General features: G+C 38.4%; 1 protein-coding gene across 2 annotated transcripts in view; it reads left to right on the forward strand.

Annotated features, from left to right (window-relative positions):
• Positions 1-22,004, forward strand: part of TMEFF1 (transmembrane protein with EGF like and two follistatin like domains 1) — an 80,738-nt gene that overhangs the window by 42,725 nt on the left and 16,009 nt on the right. For both annotated transcript variants that reach the window (XM_070595284.1, XM_070595285.1), the window contains exons 6-7: positions 12,126-12,274; positions 14,077-14,142. In XM_070595284.1, the coding sequence (XP_070451385.1) occupies positions 12,126-12,274; positions 14,077-14,142 (215 nt within the window). The remainder of the gene's footprint in view (positions 1-12,125; positions 12,275-14,076; positions 14,143-22,004) is intronic.

Here is a 22,004-nt window from a genome sequence, read left to right on the forward strand (position 1 = left end):
ATAAGTGATAACCATGTAAGTTAATTTTCTACTATTAAGGGAAGTGCTCTTTTTTTATTTAGCCATTTAAATGGAAATTGATTTAAATATATTGTCTTCTTAAACAGAGTATACAGAACATATTTGAACATATTCTTAGTGTTACATAGTGTATAGTGTGTTACAGCTTTTGCACATTGTTACATAAATTTTTTCCGCTCTTATGACAGTTCTGTCTGGTGGATAAGGCAAGGAAGTATTATCCTCATTTTATAGGTGAAGCTGGGCTCAGAAAGGGCTGAATAGCTTGCGATTGAGCAGCAGATCCAGAACACAGGTCTTATGACAAGGGATTTCTTCCTGTAACATGTGTAATGGCAATTGTTTCACCCCTACATTTAAGGCTCTATTCTGATTCATGATTTGAGTTAATTTTTCTTCTCCGCTGTCAGGCTCTTAGCTGCTGCTGCTGCTGCTGCTGGGTGCTGTCAGTGTGCCTTGTCAGTGACTTACTGTAGGTGACCCCAACTTTTAATTTGCTTCTCTGCTTACCTGGAAGAGGAAACAATATGCTTGTAGGAACTGTCTCTAATATAAGAGTAAATTCTAAATGTAAAATCAGAGTAAATAGGTTCTTCTGAGTGAAGTGCATGGACTTTTATTTATTGCATGTATGCAAGAATGAAGTACACTGTCTGTCTCCAATGACATTGTGGGCTTTGCATGGGTTCGTGACGGCTGTCTTCATTAACACTTACCTTTTGAATTTATACCTAGAGCTAGGTAGTTGAGGTTCCAAGAAATTTGACTCCCACATAGGTGACGTTTCAATATTTCATAGTGACCTTCTAAAGTACAGTGGACAGACTTTCTGCTTCGTCTTAAGACCTGGAAATAGTACCTGCTTTACAGGAACTTATATTTCTTAAACCATATTCTTAGCAACCACACCCCGTTTTCTTCTAAACAGTATTTCTAGTATGTTCAAGGCTGAAGTTATTGTTACGAGATAGCCATCAGCTGTTTGTCTGGAGAGTGGGGCCAAATAATCGTAGAACTCCTTCACATCAGTGCTTTTTAAATACCTGAGCCCAATCCCTGCCCGTGAATGGGGTGAGGAGTCTGTAGAGCCATCAGGCACGAGGTCAGCACAGGTGAGTTATAAGCATCCTCAAATTATGCCTTTGCACTTTGTGTGCGACGCGCTTTGTGGAAACTGTCCTTGCTCTTCTGCCTCTTTGACGTCAGTCTCTTTGGAGATGCTGTTTCCATTTTCTTCCCTGAGTGATGTGAGATCTCGGAGTTGCTCAGAGAATCGTGTAGGTGTGTAGTATGACAGACAACGTTGATAAGCAGTAACCCACCTGCTGGACATCTTTGTCATTTGTGGCACCGTTTTCTGTTTTGACGCCGATTGCTGGCCAGCGTCACCCTCTGATGAGTCTCTCCCTCAGAACGTGCAGTGAAATCTTTCTCCTTGTTTTTGAGAGAGTAATGTTGTACACCTCTGTCCTCCGTTATGTCCTCCTTTCTGGAAGCTGCATATAGTTTTTGAAAGAAGAACCGAAGAAGTACTTTCCTACCATTATCTGTTCTTGTTTCCTCGTAATCAGAGATGACAGTAATTTTTGCCATTTAACATTGCCTTCCTCTGGATATGTAGAATACTAGATTTTTGAAACTATTTAGGTTTGTTAAATTCCTACTGTGACCCCTTAGATTATCATGGAAAAATAATTGTATGCTGTCCTTTTTCTTCTGTTAACAGGAAATAAACACTATTAAAACATTATTTTATATGAATAAATATATAACAATGTTATATAGTAAATAATAAAGAATGTTGCTAAAGAATGTTAGCAATGACAGGCTCCTTTGGCTATAAATACCTTCCAGTAGATCTCCACAGCTGCCAGGAAAGGTTTCCTTTGAAAAGTTTGTTTAAAATGCGAAACTCTGTATCCTCATGACCTCGGGCAGCTTTCTGAATGCTGTGTTACCCTTTGCTGCTTTGCCTCTGTTGTGCTCTCTGCCTGGAGCCCCGTCCCTGTCTGTCTGCTGGTTTAGCTCTCCTACTCTTCTTCTAGGCTTAGATGAAGTGTGAGTTAGGCGGGAAGTCAGCAGCTCTTCCTGGAAGCCTCCCTCAGTATCTTCCACAGTCCTGTGAGTTGGGTGACCTTATTCTGTGTTTCTCTGTGGTCTTGAGCACAGCAGCCTCTGCATAGCCCTTATTATCCTGTTGGGATCACTCGCACATGGTGGGCTCCCTGAGGAAGGGACTTGGTCTTGCTGATTTCTATGTTGGGTGAATTCGCCATAGGCTGAGTATCTTAGAGTCCCTCTACAGGTCTCTGTTGAACTCTGGCACTTCACACTAGGGCTTTATTATTCACTTGGGACTGCACACAGTGTCGTCTTGAGGATTTAATTTGTGTGAAAAAGACTAGAATTGTGCAGCACTTGTTGCAGGCTTCCTTGGGTGTTCGTTAAATCTAAATAACTTCACATAAATTAGTTTAAGCCAGTGTTTTCCTGAGTGCAAAATAAACTTACTGTATCATGAAGGAATGACACTTTCTGTGTAGAATAAGGAGAAAAGAAGGGAAAGGGTAGATATTTTTCAAAAATAATAATAATAATACCTTTCAGATGTACATAGTATTTGATGATTTCAAAGGACTTTTTACAAAAGCTTATTTGATTCTGTCACCCATGTTATGAGATATTATCCCTATTTTAAAGACTCAGAGTTGCAATTTGCCAAAATCATACAGCTAAATCATAGAAGTCATTGAATTTATTCACTTATTTATTTATGTATGTATGCATTCCTGCCTTTGAAATTCTCAGTATTAGAAATTCAAAAGCTTTAAGGCTTTACAGTAAAAGGTCTGTTTCCCAACCCTGTTCCCTAGCCACCCAGCCGTCTTCACTAGAGGCAGTCACTGTGATGTTTCTTATTTAATCTCCCAGAGATATTTTATGCATGTTCAAGCAAATATATTCTCTTTCCTTTTTTAAAACTAATGGCAGCACACTCTGCATACTGTTTTATGCTTATTTTAAAACTCTTACTGTAAAATGTACATTACATACAAAAGTGTTTAAAACATACACATGCAACTTAAAGAATACTATACCTATGTACCTAACTCCTAGCATACAAAATAGAATATTGCCGTATTACCAGTACTGAGAATTAACCCAGCCAGGCAGGAAAGGGCAAGAGTGCCACTATTAGATGAAGGCACAATGGATAGTCTCTGGGTCAGAGTCTGGCTTTTGGCTTCCCAGAGAGTTTACAATATTCTCTTCTGCGGGAAGTCATTGGGCAAGCCCATGAGTGAGTCATGGGGAACACAGGGCTCACTACAGTTGAGACATCTAGCAGGATTCTAGTGTCACTAGATATGGATGACTGGCAGAAATGTTGTCAAGAGAGTGGATCTATTTCTAATCTCACCGTAGCTGACCTCCAGCTCTTAGGAGTATTGTCAATTAAGCGTGTGTGGTCCTTTGGTTCATACAGTAAGATATGGAGGGGAGAGCAGGAACTTCATCATCATGTGGTCAAGGTAAGCCCTGTACTGATCAGAATCTGGACCAGGCTCACCTGGCATTCTCTTCCTCTGACTGAAGAGGGCACTGTGGCAGTAGGCATCTTGGTAATGGCAGCCAGCAACACGACTGTCTACAGAGTGAAACTATTTCAGTATGGCCTGATTGCCCTTTGAATCTTGTAGACAGCTGTTTTCCCAGGATCTTCCTTGAACGATGTGTCTTTTCCAACAACAATAAATTCTCCAATTTTCCTGCACCAGCTGGGTGTCCTACCATTCACTTCAGTTCTGACACTGTCTACTTGGAATTAGCATAGACTCCACAGGTTAAGGGCTCAGACCCACAAAACTGCTCTCACTTTAGACCCCAGCTGCAAATGAGATCCCCTGCACTTCTGTCCAGCATGCTCCTAATTTGGAGGTTCCCATGACCTCCCCTCTGGTTCAGTGATTTGCTAAAATGACTCACAGAACTCAGGAAAGTGCTATGAGTCATCTCATTAGCCTACAGTAGACTCTTTTATCACTCAGACAGTTCCAGGGGTTTTAGGGACTCTGTGCCAGGAATGGGGACAAAGACCAAATACAGTCATGTGTCACTTAATGATGAGGATGCTTCGGAAGGCATTGTCATCGTTATTGTCGTGTGAACATCACAGAGTGTACTTACGTAAATTTAGATGGTATAGCCTACTACACAGCTAGGCCATTTGGTATTTTTTTTTTTTTTAAAGATTGGTGCCTGAGGTAACAACTGTTGCCAATCTTCTCTTTTTTTTTTTCTTCTCCCCAAACTCCCCAGTACATTGTTATATATTCTTGTTGTGAGCACCTCTGGTTGTGCTATGTGGGACGCTGCCTGAGCGTGGTCTGACGAGCGGTGCCATGTCCATGCCCAGGATCCGAACTGGCAAAACCCTGGGCCAACGAAGCGGAGCATGCGAACTTCACCACTCTGCAGGGGCCAGCCCCTGGTACTGGTTTTATGGGACCACCATCATATATGTGGTCTATTGTTGAGCAAAACATCATTATGTGGCACATGACTGTATATTTTTTGTTGTACCTCACATATCATCCTAGAAATTGCTTTACCTCTCTCCTATAGAGGATACTGTTTCTTATATTTCTTGCCTTTAACTCTTTGGTTTTACTCTCTCATTAGTGTATCTTTCAGTAGCTTCTTGAGAAAGGGTGCAAGATGTAAAAAACTTTTGAGACCTTATATTTGAAAGTGTTTTTATCCTACATCTAATACTTGATTTGTAACTTGGCAAGTGCATCTCCCTCAGAATTGTGAAAGCATTTCTCTGTTGTCTCTCAGCTTCCAGTGCTGGGAAAGTCTGAAGCCTTTCTGGTTCCTGACCTGTTGTGTGTGAATTGTTTTCTCTCTCTTGAAGCACGTGAATCTTCTTTTGGTCCCTAGTGCAATGAAATTTCACAGTGTTATGCCCTCTCATAGAAACTTAGTGACTTCTGATTTGAGAAATTTCCTTCAATTAGCTTTTTGATGGTTTCTTGTCTTTCTTTTCTATTTCTGGTACTTCTATTATTTGGATGTTAGACATCTTGGACCAGTCCTTTAATTTTCTTTCCTATTTTCTATTTTTAAAAAATTTTTGCTGTACTTTCTGAGAGATTTCTCCAAATTTATCTTCCAGTCCTTTTTTGAATTTCTCATTTCTGCTGTAACTTTTAATTTCTAAGAACTCATTTTCCCCCCATACTACTCCTTTTTTTATAGCATCCTGTTGTTTTATGATTGCAGTATCTTTTTTTTTTTTTTGAGGAAGATTAGCCCTGAGCTAACTGTTGCCAATCCTTCTCTTTTTGCTGAGGAAGACTGGCCCTGAGTTAACATCCCTGCCCATCTTCCTCCACTTTATATGTGGGATGCCTACCACAGCATGGCTTGCCAAGCGGTGCCATGTCCACACCCGGGATCCGAACCAGTGAACCCCGGGCCGCAGAAGCAGAACGTGTGCACTTAACCGCTGCAGCCCTGGCCTGGCCCCTGATTGCAGTATCTTTTTGTGCCTGTGCATTATTGATATTCTAACTGCTGTAAGGATGAGATTTTCTTCTATTCTTTTATTTAATGAGTTGTAATCTGTCATTTAAAAAAATTTTTTTAAGGTTAAATGGCCTTATAAAATGAATTAGGGAGTGTTCTTTTTGTTCTCTGGATGACTTTGTATAAAAATAGAATTATTTATTGAATGATTAGAATTAATACGTTCATGAATTTTCTTTTTAAAAAACACCTTGGTCCGATCCTTTCTTTGAGGGCCTTTTTTTTAAACAGCTGATTTAATTTCTTTAATGATTGTAGTACTATTCAGCTGCTATTTCTTTTTTGGTCAAATTTGATAGTTGATTTTTTTTAAATTATTCATTTCCCCTGAGTTTTCAAACTTGCTGGCGTAAAGTTGTTTATAATAACCTTTTATTATCTTTTAAACCATAATCCTAATTGAATCTATAGTCTTTTTTTATTCCTGGTATTATTTTTTTCTCTCTCATTCTTTTTTTCTCTTTCTCTGTTCATCTTGCTTATTGAGTTGAAAGTCTTTTCAAGGGACCAATTTAATCTTTATTGATCTTCTTCATTGTGACTTTGTTTTCTATTTTGTCTGAGGTATATCTCCATATGTATGTATCTGTCTCTGTGTATCTATGTACCTATATCTCTGTATCTATATATCTATTCTATAAATTGCTATCTCTATTTCTGTATCTCTCTGTCTTTATCTCTGTATCTCTATCTCTATTTCTATCTCTATATATCTATATGAATCTATATATCTCTATCTGTGTCTCTATCTCTATCTGTATCTCTCTCTATATATGTCCATCTCTATGTATATCTGTATCTGTATCTATATCTATATCATCTCTATATATCTATACCTAAATCCATATCTATATCATCTACATTTTTCCTTTTTTAATTTTCATTGGATTTATTCCATTGTTCTTTTCTAACTTCTTAAATCGACGCTTTGTGATTTAATTTTTGACCATTCTTTTAAGATTTGAGGAAAAACTTGAACTAGCTGGATGTCTGAGGGAAAAGTGCTCCCGGAAGAGGGAAAACCCTGAGGCAGAAGTCTTCCTGGCCTGTTTGAGAGAAAAGTGAGGGCAATTTAGTGAAAAGAGTTTTCATGATGTAAATGTGGAAAATAGCTACTTACTTCCTTTCATTCGTCACTTTCCACCATGAGATACCTATCGTATGTAACAGCCATAATGAGGAGAGAGGGCACCATCCCAGCCACTCATTGGTTTTGTGATACTGGGCTTTTTAACTTCCGTCCTGTTCAGTTTCCCATTCATAGTTTGTTGTCAGGATTAAATGCGGCTAAGTTGAATGTACTAATATCTCCACAGTAGGGGCAGAGTAAATGGTTGTTAAATGTTTTGAATTTGGCATATTTACTGAAGTGACTCCTTTCCACCTTAGTGCACACTCCTGTGCTTGGGCATCCTGCCTTCTGCTACTGTTGCCAGTCTGCGAACACCTGTAATTCACTGAGCTGGACTTTCCTTGAGATGGTAGTTCCGTTTTCTTTCCTCGTGTGTCCTTGAACACAGTACTGATGGTTTGTTCTCAGTGTGCTCCGTCTTACATGCAGCTGGCACCATCCCACGGAGGAGCTCTGACTTCATCCAGCATACACGTGATGCCATTCCGGTCAGGCTGCAGCGCCTGCTGCTGGATCACTTGTTTCTCCCTTCTGGACTGGAGTGGTATCTTGCCTTTGTTGCTGAACCTTGTCTTATTCCTGAAACATTCTGTAATACATTAGCCACCGTTTCTATTTTATTGCCATCCCAATTTTGCCCACTTTTATCCCTTAAAACCCGAGATTGGCAAAGTTTTTCTGTAAGGGGGCCAGATGGTAAATATTTTCTGCTTTGCAGGCCACATATGGTGTCTGTCACATATTCTCCCCCGCCACACCCCTTTAAAAATATAAAAGCTGTTTTTGACTTAAGTTAATATTCTTATGAATTTTTAGGTTTTTTCTTAAATTTTTAGTTTTTTAAACTTTTAAATTGTGAAATAGAGCATATATTCAAAAGTGTATGAAACCTTACACATTTGGTTTGATGTATGAAAATGAAACAAATTGTGAATCCCATTTCCCAAGCCAAGATATAGGATATTCTCAAGACTTCACAGCCCCTCCCCAATTGCATCTTTCTCTGAGCCACTTGCTATACTGCATTTTGTGGGAACAGTTCCTTGCTTTCTTTATAGTTTTACCATGTATGATAAATCTCTTGATAATATATTATTTGGATTTTGCTTGATTTTGAATTTTGTATAAATGGAATCATACTCTGTGTATCCTCTTTTGCTCGTTGTGTTTTTGAGATTTCGTTCATGTTAATGCGCATAGCTGTAGTTCGTTTGGTTCCACTGCTTGTTGGATTCAGTTGTTTGACTATACCACATCCTCTTACAGTCCGTTCTGCTCTTGATGGACGTTTGCATTCTTTTCAGTCTTTTATTCTCATAAATCATGCTGCTGTGAACATTCTTACTCAGGTCTCCTGGTGTACAAGCGTGAGAGATTTTCAAGGGCTTTACTTAGTAGTGAAATTGTTGGGCGTGCGCAAGTCTAGCTTTTCCTGGTAAAGCCTGATTTCCAGAGTGGTTGTCCCAGTAAGCTCTCCCCCAGGCAGAGGATGAGAATTCCCTGTGCTCCTCATCCTTGCCAACACATGCTGTTGTCCTTATTGTCAGTTTTTGCCTATTTAGTGAATGTGATGGTATTTCATTGTGGTTTAAATTTGTATTTTCCTGATTATTGAGCAGGTTGAACACCTTTTCACATATATTGTTCTTATATGCTTCCAAATTATTTTTTTTTCAAATTGGTTTTTATTCTTGTATTCTGGAAACTGGTTATTTGTTGGCTGTATGGGCTATAGTTGTTTTTTTGTTTGTAGCTTGTCTTTTTATGCTTTATGGGACATTATCTCGAAGTTAAATTAATCAGTCTCTTATGTTTGATCTTCTAAGTCTTGTAGTTTTGCTTTTCACATTTAGGTATTTAATTCATTAGGAATTAAGGAAACCTTCAAACATATAGAAAAGGGGGAAAAAAATAAAGTCGACCCATCCCCATATACCCATCACTCAACTTCAATTAGTGTAAAAAGTCTAATTTTGTTTTATCTATTCTTCCCTCCCTGCCTGTTTTGGGGAAGTATTTTAAAGCAAATCCCAGCATCATGTCATTTCACCTGTAAATATTTCAGTTTTACTGATTTGTTATCTGATTGATATATGAGTTACAGAGAGAGGCATGTTAAAATCTACAATGGCAGATTTGGCTATTTCTCATTGTGGTTTTATAAATTTTTACTTTATAGATTTTAAGGCTATCTTAAAATGCTTAGAATTATTATATCTTCCTGGTGAATAAAATTTTTATTGTTATAAAGGGACCTTCTTCTCATAATCCTTTTTGCCCTAAAGTCTCTTATGTCTGATATTAGATGTAGCCATACCAGGTTTCTTCCATTCCAGGTGTGGTATATTTCTCACTATCCTTTTATTTTCAATTTTGTATTACTAAATTTTTTTCTAATTTTTTTATTAATATGGTAAAATACACATAACATAATTTACCATCTAAACTATGTTTAAGTTTACTGTTCAGTGGTATTAAATACATTCATATCATTGTGCTACCATCACCACCATCCGTCTCAAAAACTCTTTTTCATCTTATAGAACTGAAACTCTGTACGTATTAAACAAGAACTCCCCATTCTCCTCCCCCCAGCACCTGCAGCTACCTGTATCATTTCATTTTCACATATATCTCATAAGCAGAATATAGCTGGCTTTGGTATTTAGATTTTTTTTCTGTTATCTTATTTTGTACTTTTGTGTGTTTTCCTTTTGTTTTTTCTCCTTTCTTGCCTTATTTCGGATTTTTTTCCTCTATTAGTTTCAGTGCTATGGATGCTCTTTCTTTTAGTGGTAACCTTAGCAATTTTAACATGCATATTCAACTTATCACAGTCTAATGTTCATCAGTATCTCTGTTCTTCTTAGAACACTATAGTTTCAGTCCCTTCCAATGTGTATGCTGTCATTATAATACATTTTAATTTCCTGTCTTAAAAAAATTTAACCATACAGAGTATTGTTGTTGTCTCATATAGTCAGTATTTTGTTAACATTGTCTACACTTTTGTTCTTCATTTGTGTTTGCATCTCCGAGCTTCCTTATAGGATCATTTTCTGCTGCCTTTATAATTTCCTTTACTGACAGTCAGCAGGTGATAAACCTTCTAAGTTTTTACTTCTTCCAAATTACTTTTATTTTGCCTTCATTTATGAGAGAGATTTCTGTGTATATAGAATTCTATTTTATCTCAGCACATTGCAGGTATTATTTCACTGTCTTTTGGCTATAAATAATTTGGCTTCAGTATTGCTTTTGAAGACACTTGTCCCTCTTCTTGCTTCTTTGAAGGTAATCTTTCTCTTCTTTCTGGCTACTTTTAAAATATTTGTTGTTGTTGTTATAACATTCCACTGTGATATCTCAGTGTCTAGATTCCTTTTTAATAATCCTGTTAGGAATTTATTAGGCTTCTTGGATTTTTAGATTAGTATCTTTTCTTAGTTTTAGAAAGTCTGGTGAGAAATTGTTGAGAATATTGCCCTTGCTGTTTAACTCCTCCTGGAACTCCAGTCAGATTATTGTTAGATCTTGTGACTGTCTTCCATGTCTCTTAACCATTTTTTTCATGTGTTCTGTCTCTTTGCCTGTCTGCTCTGGTCTGGGTTGTTTTCTCTGACCTGTCTTCCAGTTCACTAATTTACCTTTAGTTTATCTAATCTGTTAAATCTGCCATTGAATTTTTCATTTCTAATTCTACATTCTTTCTTGATTAGAAGTTCTGTTTGGTTCTTTTTCACGTAGGCTTGCTCTGCTCGTGGTGGTGTATTTCTTGTTTGTGGTGGATGTGTGAGTGAGTGTATGTGTGTGATCTGCTTATTTTTCTCAGAACTGTATCTTTGAAAATGTTTGTGGTCTAGGATAACAAAGTTGGGTTTCTCCAGAGGAGGTTGCATTTGCTTCTGTCAGTTGCCCAGGGCCTATTCCAACCCTTGACGCTTAAAATAAATTCTGGGCTTGAGGTTTTTCAGAATACACAAGCAGTATTTTAAGTTGTAATTAGCCGTGCGAGGGCTGGTTTCTGGTTTTGAATTCTCAGGGGAGATGTTTTTCTCCCCTTTCTTCAATGCCATGGCTCAGGGCAGCATCCACCACGCCCCCCCTTAAACAGTCTCTTTAGAATGTGGCAGCTCATTTCTAGTTTACTCTCATGGTGAGGGCTGTAGCTTTTTGAGGTACTGGCTTTTCTAGGGTCTCTAGACTCTTCACCTTGGGTAAATCAATATTCTTTGTCGCCTGTTCCCAGAGGCCTGCAAAGCCAAAAAAGTTGATAATTGAATTTACCCACCTTCAGGGTGAAAATCAGCTTTAGCAAACTCAATTGACCTTTCTGTTTTCCTTTCTTGATTTAATTTTTGTCCTGCATATTCCTTGCTTTCTAGCCAACTTATGAATGCACTTAAGAAAATGTTTGAAAATACTTTATCCCGTATTTTTTGTTTTCAGCAAGAGGATTAGTATAGGTTCTGAGTCCACCATGTTGCTGGAAATAGGAGAGTCTCTGTGTTTTTTATTTTTATGTTTCCAGTTAGATTTTACTTTCTTGAGGAATGACTGTGCCTTGGCCTTCCTTGCTCTTTTCTGTGACACAGTCTCAGTGGACACTCAGTTATACAGGTAGATGTGGAGCTAGAACACACTTTTGAGGGCTTCCATTTTACATGTTTTATACCTATTATGTTTTTTAATCTTCCTAACTATTTGGTGAGGTAGGTAGATTATTACCTCTGTTTTACAGAGGAAGAATTTGGATGTAAATCTGATAATTAGTTGACCTAGGTTTTAGATTCATGACTTTTTTTTTTGAGGAAGATTAGCCCTGAGCTAACATCTACTGCCAATCCTTCTCTTTTTGCTGAGGAAGATTGGCCCTGAGCTAACATCCATGCCCATCTTCCTCTACTTTATATGTAGTATGCCTACCACAGCATGACTTGCCATGTCTGCACCCGGGATCCAAACCGATGAACCCTGGGCCACCGAAGTGGAATGTGTGAACTTAACTGCTGTGCCACCGGGCCAGCCCCTAGATTCACGAGTTTTGACTCAGTAATTCTGTGTCCTTTCCACTATACCATGTTGATTTGTAGTTAATATTGTTGACGTTTGTCATCTATTGATTATTGTGTCTAGATATGAAAATTCTAGAGAAACCACTGGATTAATAATATTTGGATGAAATTATCTCTAAATTGTCACCTGAAAGAAATTGTTAGCTAGGTGTTCACTTTGTTTAAGCTTTTATTAGTGACTTTAAACACTGTATTGACTTCTGTTACAGAAAGCAGAAAAAAAGAAAGGATTGCTCTTTTTTGCTATTGCAGCATTGTGAAATACTTTTGTTGTAAAATATAGATAATTTTTTCTTTTCTGACAGGTGTGTATGTAATATAGATTGCAGTGGATACAGTTTTAATCCTGTGTGTGCTTCTGATGGGAGTTCCTATAACAATCCTTGTTTTGTTCGAGAAGCATCTTGTATAAAGCAAGAACAAATTGATATAAGGCATCTTGGTCATTGCACAGGTAAAATCCATTCTACTTATCCAGAGACCCGTCTTTAATATCCTATGTCGACAATCTTTGTACATTTTGATAGTGTTCCAAATTTTTTCAAAATGAGAAATATTTGATGCTTTGTTGGCTTTTTTATTACTATATATTTTAGAATTTCTTCGTTCTGCTACTAATTTAGATTTTTTTTCATCACAAACCATGCTTCTTGGTTGTTTATTTAGTTACTAAGCTGCTTCTAACATGGACTCCTAGATACATTGTTCTTGAAGATTGTCTCGAATCTGAAATGATTATAGCTGTTTAAGAATTACTAAACTTATTTTAATCATAGTAAAAATATAAGTATTGCCATATATTTCTTCATCTTTTTTTCTAGAGCGTTATGGTTTACTTTGTTTTCACATTTTCCCTGTGGTTTTGCCCCTACGTATATATACTGTTAGGGATTTTGGGGTGAAGTTATAGAATGTAAGGAAAAATAATTACCTTCAGTATAAAATTCTTTTGCCCTTCTTGCTTTTTGCCGTAGTTTAGAAGTCATGACACCAACTAAGAATGAGTTTTTGTTTTCCATCCCTACTAGAACTATCCAGTTACTGCGGGAAGAGGTTCTCAACCGTCTTTCCTGTGTTGCACACATGGGCTAGGATAGTGTAAAGTCTCCTAGTAACACACAAGGGCCAGACACATTCTCCTGGACTAGGATTCTGCGTCTTTCCTGCTCACTAGGTCTAACCACCCTCCCTCCATCCCCTCTCCTTTTTTTGGACTTACTAAAGGGATATGTTTTTATCTGAGCTAAGGGAAAAAAGTCATAAGGCAAAGTTTGGTACTTTATATTGGTAACAAATTATTTGTGAAATACTGTGCAACGGATTGCAGTACCTCTGGTCTAAGCTACCAAAGAACATCCAAGAAGCTCATCAGAGGATTTCTGGGTGGGGTCAGGTATGGGCGTGTAGAGGAAACCATATGCTGTAGGGACCCCTTGTAGGTAGACAGTCCACTTAGCTTTGATTTTGAAGAAGTGGTAGGGTTTGTTTTTCTTTCATGGGGTATTATTTAGAGCTTAGGTTGAAAGAGTCACTTAGAGAAAGACTATCTTTTCTGAGGAACTGGTGCATGGTTGAATGCTACTACATGGGATTTCAAATTCAGAGCAGTTGGTCAAGCTTGAGGGTTTTGTTAATTGAAATTCATGCAGATTTAGAATCTGTGGAGTAGTCGTCCTTAACTTTTATCTTGATCCACCCCATAATATTTCCTTTTGCGCTTAACTATACCTTCTCTTTCCTCCCCCACTATGTATTGGGAAGCCGAAGCTTATGTTTCCCAACAGGTATTTATGGTTCGTCTACAGTCTTCCCAGTCCACATACAATTCACCGGTCAGAGGTCATTTTATAGTAAATTTTGTCTGATCACACAGCTGAGATTCCACATTTAATCTGATGTTTCCAGGGAAACAGTGGTAGGAGAAGGTAAATCTTGAGACCATTATCCCTTGGAGAAAGGATTAATCCTTTCTCTTCAGGGTGTGTGCTGTTTTAGTATGCACAGGGAAGCCTTTTTAAGAAGGTGACATTTGTGCTGAAGTCTAAATGAGATTAGACTGTTCATCATGCAAAGTGCATATATATCTGCGATGCCTTGACGCCTGAGATAGAAATAGCACAATCGATCAAGAGAATGGTGGGAAATATGAACAGGATGAGTGGCCAGAGAGTTGTGAAGCTTTGGACTATTTGGGAGTTTCATAGTGTGACTTAAACATCAAGTGTATCTTGATTTGAAAACTGTTTTCTCTTATAGACACAGATGACGCTAGTTTGTTGGGAAAGAAAGATGATGGACTACAATATCGACCAGATGTGAAAGGTACTGAATCATGATTTTTCCAAATTTTGGCCAACTACTGAAATATGGTAACTAGCTGTCTTAGTTCTATTTCCATTATAACGACCCTTCCAGCTTTGCTCTCTGTAGTAATGTACATCAGTTTTTAGACTACTCTCACATAGGCTTTCTTTAAATTGAAATTTTTATTGAGATAATTGTAGATTCACATGCAATTGTAAGAAATTATACAGAAAGATCCCTCATATTTGCTCTTTAAATCCTCTTCTCCAGAATCTACTGTTAACTCTTGCCCTCTGTGCACAGGTCTTTGAACCTCGTTCCCTCTGCCTGAAACTCTTCTTTCCCTAATATTCATCCTTTCAATCTCAGTTTAGAAGTTATTTGCTTTTGGGAAGTATTCCTTGACCCTTAAGTCTAGATTAGGAGCCTCTCTTGTGTACCTCACTATCCCATAACCTACTCTAATTGTAATTGTCTTTTTTCTCATCTGTGTCCCCCCTTCTTTAGGCTCTGAGTTCTGTGAGGACAGGAGGCTATATCTGTGATGTTCACTTTTGTATTCCTAACACTTAGCAGGCTGTCTGGCACGTATGTAGGTGCTCCATACTTGTCAAAAGAATGGATGCAGATCAAAGAAGCTGTAGGGTTTATTTGTATAGGGTCTTATTTGTAGTAAAGGCCAGAGCAGAGATTGGATTCCAGGTCCCTTGACCTCAAGTCCAGTGCTCTTTCACTTCTCGTTTTCATATCCATTATTTCATTACTCTGAGGGGTAAAGATCAGTGGGAACATTGAGGCTCAATGAGGTTATATCTAGTGAACCAGAGCAGGTCTAGATCTTGGGACTCCTACACCAGGACTTCTATATAATTCCTCTTTCACACAGACATCTTCTGCCCATTTGTTTGGTTATACTAATGGACAATTTTGTTTTAGATGTGTGATCTACCTATTATGCCTAATTTCTAAAAAATATGTTAAAATGAGAATAATAATGGTACCTATCTCATAGGGTTTCGTAAAAATTAAATGAGATACACGTCAAATGCTTAGAGCAGTATCTGACATACTCATATGTTTTCAATAAATCGTAGCTATATTATCAGTGAATAATTTGTTACTTCCTTCACTTGAATCATGTCAAACCTGAATCGGTTATATCCATTAGCCCCTGAAATATTAGTTTTCTATGTTGATTAAAGTGCTGTATTTCAAATAGAAAATCTCCTGTATTCCCATAGGAAACATAATAGATCAGCCCCAGTTTTATTCTCTGTACTGACAGTACATGACCAAGATAGGAAGGATGTTTTTCAGTAGATATAAGCTCATACTTAAGGCAATTTGGGGAATTGTGTATGCCCAAAATACTTGACTGCCTTTGATAAAATCACAGGGATAATTTAATACTTAGACCACTTTTGAGATACTGAAAATTCTTTACACATAAGAATTGATCTATAACTCAAATTATCATAATCAGTAAATATAATTTATTATGTGCCTACTTTGTACTAGTTATTTTACCAGACACTGTTGGTGGATAGAAAGATATCTAATATGTGGCATCCATCTTGAAAGAGCCTGTGATTAATAAGAATTAAATATAACCTATTTCTAACAAAGTAGAAATTGGTTATTGTCATAAATGTAGTGTGGTGAAAAAGTGCAACAGAAATTCAGAAAAGAAGAGATTACTGTTTGGTGGGAGATAGTGAGGATCTGAGAAACTTCATGGAAGACATGGAATTTGAGCTGAACCATGAAGAACAGTTAAGATTTGAACAGAGGTCAAAAGGATATTTAAGGATGGAAGAGCATGAGCAGAGGTGTGGATGCCAACGTTACAATGAAATGTATTGGAGAACAGTAAGGGGCCCTTTTTTGGCTGGAGAGTAGGGGGCTTAAGAGGTAGACCTGCAAGGCAAGACTAGAAAGATAGATTGGGGCCAGATTGTGTAGTGTCTTGATTGCTATGTTATCCTAGGAAATTTAAACTTTATTTGTAGGAAGGAGGGGGTTATTAGTATATCTGAAAAAGGCAAGGCTGCATAGTTAACCAGTTGAATGAATGATACCTGGCAGGAACATTGTGCTTATTATGTACAGTGGATGATGGGAGGCAGGGAGATCAGTTAGGGAGACTCAAAAGGAATAGACTTCTTTTGGATATGAGGGGTAGAGTTTAAGCTCAGATGATTTGGGTGATGACTCTGTTTATAGAACTAAGAATGTTGGGAGGGAGGGGAAGGGTGTTTGGGGTAAGGTAAGGGAAGAGGTGGTGGTGGAGGTGATTAACTTTATTTTGGAGTTTGTGTTGCTTGTTTGGAAGTCATCCAGATGACTTTGTTTAGTATAAATTTGCGAACCAGTCCTGGGATATAGAAGTGATAACTGAAGTCATGAGAATGAGTGAGAGACATTATAGAGCTATATTGTCTAGGATGGTGCTGCTGGCCACATGTGGCTATTTAAATTTAAATTAATTAAAATGAAATAAAATTAAAGGTTTTGTTTGTCAGTCATGTTGGCCCTATTTCAAGTGTTCACTAGCTACGTGTGACCAGTGGCGTATTGGACAGCACAGATATAGAACATATCCAGAGTTTCAGAAAGTTCTGTTGTACAGCACTGTTATTTAGAACGGAAAGGAGGCCCAACTTAGGATGAAGCAAAAAGAGGATCCAGAGGAAAAAGCCAAGAAGAGTACAGTGGCACAGAAACCAAAAGGGAAAGGTTGGCTGGTAGTTTAAAACACTGCATAAAGGTATTGGAGGACAAGCATTGAATTTGAAGACAAGGGGATCATTGGTAATCTTGGACCACAGGGTTTCTGTAGAGTTATGAAGGTGAAATCCAAATTGTGAAGGAGTTAAATATTCTGATAGTGAGGAATAGAGGTCAAAAGGTAACTCTATTTTCTGTTTTTATCTCATTTGCTTTTATTTTTTTGTTCTCGCAAGCATTTATAGGAGGCCCTTTGCAAATAGTTGTGTCCCTAGTACACAGAAAAGACTAGGTTGGTAGGCAGAGAGCTCGGAATAGAGGCTACAAAGTGAAAAGCGGGAACGCAGCATCAGCAAGAAGCTAGAATGGTTGGAAGATGGTGCTCAGTAAGAAGATCTTTTAAAGTTGGACTCTTGGAGAAGAGTGTTCATGAAGTGGAGCATTTGAATGTCCAGCACACTGTATTAGTGGCTGAAATAGTGCTTTTCTTGGGCTGTGGAAAACCTGTGGTAATAGTGAAGCTGCAGTGTCAGAAGCTTTGTTGTCGATGTTAAAGTCATAAAGGAATGATGGTTGAGCATGAGGTGTGTGGGAGATGGGTATGTCACATCTTGAAAACTTGATTATAGAAAATTTCAAACATATAAATAGAATAGTGTAATGAACTCTCATGTGCTCAATACTCACCTTCAGCTTCTCAGCATTTTGTCATTCTTGCCTTGTCTGTATACCTCCACCCACTTGATTACCATTATTCTTATTTTACAGATTTTTTTGAGGTACAATTTATATGCATTGAAATGCACAAATGTTAGCTATTAGTTTTGACAAATGGATACACCCCATATACACTATACCTTATCACAATCTAGAACATTTCCGTCTACCCAGGAAGTTCCTTTGTGGCGTATGACATTTTAATGTGGCCATTTTTATCCAAAGATATTTTCATACAGCCTAAAATCTAACCGTGACACCTTTTTATTATCAAGACATTCGCGCTTCGTTCCTGAGCTTCACCTCACCCCATCCTTGACCTCATTCTCTCTGTGGTCTCTACTCCTGCTGACCAGGCCTTCCAGAGATACCGAGATGTTGGTATTGTTGTTTCCATTACTTGGTGACTGTTGTGTGTATATTTTAATACAGCTCTTTTGATATGCCCTTTTTAAAATGGTCTTGATAAATTTGCTTCATCAAAAGATAAGACTGTGAGCCAGGTGCTAAAATCATTGCAGGGAGTCTGAGAGTGTGTGTTGTGGAGTGTGGTAGAGTCATGCCGAGGATGGTTAGGAGGCCGTGTAGGTGGATGGCACAGGCCCCTAAGAGAGGAGGGTTGTTGGGAGACGAGAGTAGAATGCTGATCTGGAGGTGACAGTGGTAAGCACAGCAGGGGAAGGTGAAAAGAAAGGGCATGTAGGAAGTAATGGGGTCTTGGTACATCAGGGAGATGAAGGAGTACTTTCTCAGGGAATAGCTGAGGAGGTGGGTGAGTTTGTTCACATTTGAAAAGGTGTTTCACTGGGCAGAGTGGAGCAGTTAGGAAGGGAGGGGTTGGTGTGAACAGTGGGGTTTAGAAATGAGAGAGTGGGCGGTGTCGGAGTGTACACAGGTGTTTATAGCTAGGTAGGTAGTTCTTTGATGGGGTCCCAGGAGACTGGGGTTAGGGAAGGGTGCATGGAGGGATATGTTAGTGATAAAGCGTGAGGTACAGGGTGGTATAGGGGGTTTGTAGAAATAATGAGCCGTGGAGTTACTGATGTGGTATTGATGTAGTTGTGGCCTCAGCAGTTGAATTTCTTGATTGTTAATAGCGTCTCCTCATGCTTTATTTCAGTTGTACATTGATGGGGCAGGACAGATAGCCAGTGGAACATGCCTTTGCAGACAAGCCATCTGGCGCTGGGTTTTCTTATAACGTCATCACTTAGAACATACTCTCCTTTGTATCTGAAAACACTGCCGCTGGTGGTGGACTTGTTTCTGAATGCTTCTGTTAGGGGAAGGAGCCACTGGGTGACCAAGTACCCTCTTTATACTGAACACACACAAACATTGTTCAGAGACTAGCATTGCAGCTGTTGTTCCTGGAGCCTGTCACCACTTGCCTGAGGGCATTGTTTAGACAGGACTGTGGTTACTGAAACGGTGCTTTATTGCATCTTGAAAGGCTTTTTATCTTTCCTTTTTGAAGTTATCTAATTTACTTGGCCCAGAGAGCGGGTGCTTGGACATTCCGTTTTTGTCCATTCCCTGCACATCTCCCAGGTAGCTTGGTGACATGGTAATGTGACAGTTAAGAGCTTGTGCCCTGGAGTCAGGCTTGGTCTACACATAAAGGCTATGTGACCTGATTTCTCTGAGCCTCAATGATCACATCTATAAAGTAGGGGCAGTAATATCTACTGCCTGGGATTACTCTGAATATTAAACGCTTTATCACTGAATTCATTATCGATGCTATTATGGTGATTGTGAGTACTTTGTTTTCTAGCTTCATTGTTGGTAGCCTGGGTATGCTCAGAGGTCTGCCTGTCAACAACATGTATGATATGATTTATGAGTACGGTCAGTAGGATATTCATCCATTGAACAGTGACTAATCAAGCGCCCTCCTATGTGCCAGGTGCTTTCACATATTTGTGTTGTTATTGTATCCTTATCACAACCATATTTCCTCACTTTGCAGATGAAGAAGCTTAAACAGTGAGATTTTGTGACTCATGTAGAATGGCAGAGAAGAACTAGAATTCAGACTCTCGGACCCTAAACCCTAGTACTCTTTCTTTTGTATCGCACTTATCGCACATTTTGTATCCAGAATTCTGTTCTACCCCCTTGCTTGCTTTCTTAATTTCCTTCAGAATGTTTACTCTCAGCTCTCACCTTGGCGAGAGCTTGTTCTTCAGCCTCGATCTGTCTTTAAGCACTAGTTTCATGTATTCAGTTGCCTAGTGGGTCTTTGCATTTATGTTTTCTTTGTACTGCTATTGTCTGAAACTCCATGGTGCCTGGAACATAGCAGATGCTTAATAAATACTTCCTGGATGACTGGAGGTCTAAATTTGAACTCGGCTTACTACATTCTCTCTAGTGGACCTCCTGTGATTAGGCTCACATTTAGGGGTTTTTTTTCCTAATTTTTTTTATTGTGGTGAAATATACATAACAATTTACCGTCTTAACCATTTTTAAGTCTACAGCTCAGTGGTATTAAATGCATTCATGATGTTTTGCAGCCCTCACCACCATCCATCTCTAGAAGGGTTTCATCTTGTAAAACTTGGGGGACTGTACCCATTAAACACTAACTCCTTACTCCCCCCTCCCCTCAGTCCTGGCGACTACCATCCTACTTTCTGTCTCTAAGATTTTGACAACTCTAAGTACCTCATATAAGTGGAATCATACAGTGTTTGTCTTTTCGTGACTGGCTTATTTCAATTAACATAATGTCCTCAAGTTTATCCGTGTTGTAGCAAATGTTAGAATCTCCTTTCTTTTTAAAGCTGAATAATATTCCATTGTTTTTGTTTTGTTTATCCATTCATCCATTGATGGACACTTAGGTGGTTTTCGCATTTTAGTTGTTGTAATAATGCTCCTATTAACATGGATCTATAGCTGTCTTTTCAAGATTCTGCTTTCAATTTTTTGGGTATATACCCAGAAGTGGAATTACTAGATCATATGGTAATTTTATTTTTAATTTTTTGAGGGACCACCATACTGTTTTACACAGCACCTGTACCATTGTACATTCTCACCAGTAGTGCGCAAGGGTTCCAATTTCTCCAGATCCTTGCCAACACTTGTTTTTCTCTGTTTTTTGGATGGTAGTCATCCTAATGGGTATGAGGTGCTAACTTGTAGTTTTGATTTGCATGTCCCTAATGATTAGTGATATTGAGCATCTTTTCCTGCCTTTTTGACCATTTGTATATCTTCTTTGGAATAGAGCCATTTTACATAATTCTGTATGAAGAGCATCTTCAATAAAGAGAACAGTTCTGTTCTACTAAGTGCTTAAGTGTATTGGGGTTAGCGTTGGGCACCACTCTTAAAGATGGTTGTTGCAAACTATCTAAAGGATAGGCCGGGGGAAGTTTGACCTTAAGAAAAAAAATTGGTGAGCAGTGGGTTAGAGGGTGAACAGACTTGGGAAAATGTATACAAAGTTAAAGAAAGATTTCATTCAACATAAGGAAAATTTGATAATATTGGAATTAACTATATTATGTTGAGTTTTTTACCTCTTGAAGTGTTCAAATAGAAACAGGATCTTGGAGTTATACCTAAAGGAGTTCCTTCATAAGACCAAATGGCCTCCAAGGACCCTTCCAGATCTGAGTGTCTGAGCTCATTTACTCTCTAGGCATCTTCAAGCCGTATTTATTGCTTCTGTATCTCTCACATACACTCCTAGTGCTGAGCTCTAGCTTGGCTTTTCGTTGCCACTGTTTGGATTGTGCAGTAACCTCCTGATTGATCATCTGGTCCTCTTGGTTCCCCTGCCCCTTTGTCTTGCATGCTGTATCCAATTAATTTTTTTAATAGCTTTTTGAGAGATAATGTACATACCATTAAGTTCACCTGTTTAAAGTGTACAAGTCAATGTTTTTTTAGTATATTTACAGAGTAGTACAAGCATCACACCCTAATCTAATTTTAGACCATTTTCGTTACCGCCAAAAGAAACTTCACACCTATTAGCAGTCACTCCTCGTTTGCCCTACTTCCAGCCCTAGGCAACCGCTCTCAATTAATTTTTTGTGTAAAACATGGCTCTCATTGTGTTGCTTTCCAACTAGGAGGCCTTCAATGTCTTCCTAGTCTGTATAATTAAGAAAACATTTCTTACCCGGAGTTCAGATTTTTCCATAATCTGATTTCAGTTTCTTTTTCCAACTTCAGCTTAGACCCTTCCCCAGGGTCTAAGCCGAAGTTGATTATAAGCTCCTTAAGGGCAGCAACCATGTAAACTTTTTCTTTATATCTTGTTAGCTTAGCTGAGCATATAGCTATGCACAGAAATAGTCTGTCAGTATAATGGAATGAATAGTGTTGGCATTGAGCAGAATGCAGAATTTAGACTCTGTCAGCCACAAACTTCAAAGTCTTAGTAGACATGTCCATGTTTTATATGGCTTGGC

The sequence above is a fragment of the Equus przewalskii genome, chromosome 26 (assembly GCF_037783145.1).
Source record: "Equus przewalskii isolate Varuska chromosome 26, EquPr2, whole genome shotgun sequence".
Taxonomy (NCBI): domain Eukaryota; kingdom Metazoa; phylum Chordata; class Mammalia; order Perissodactyla; family Equidae; genus Equus; species Equus przewalskii.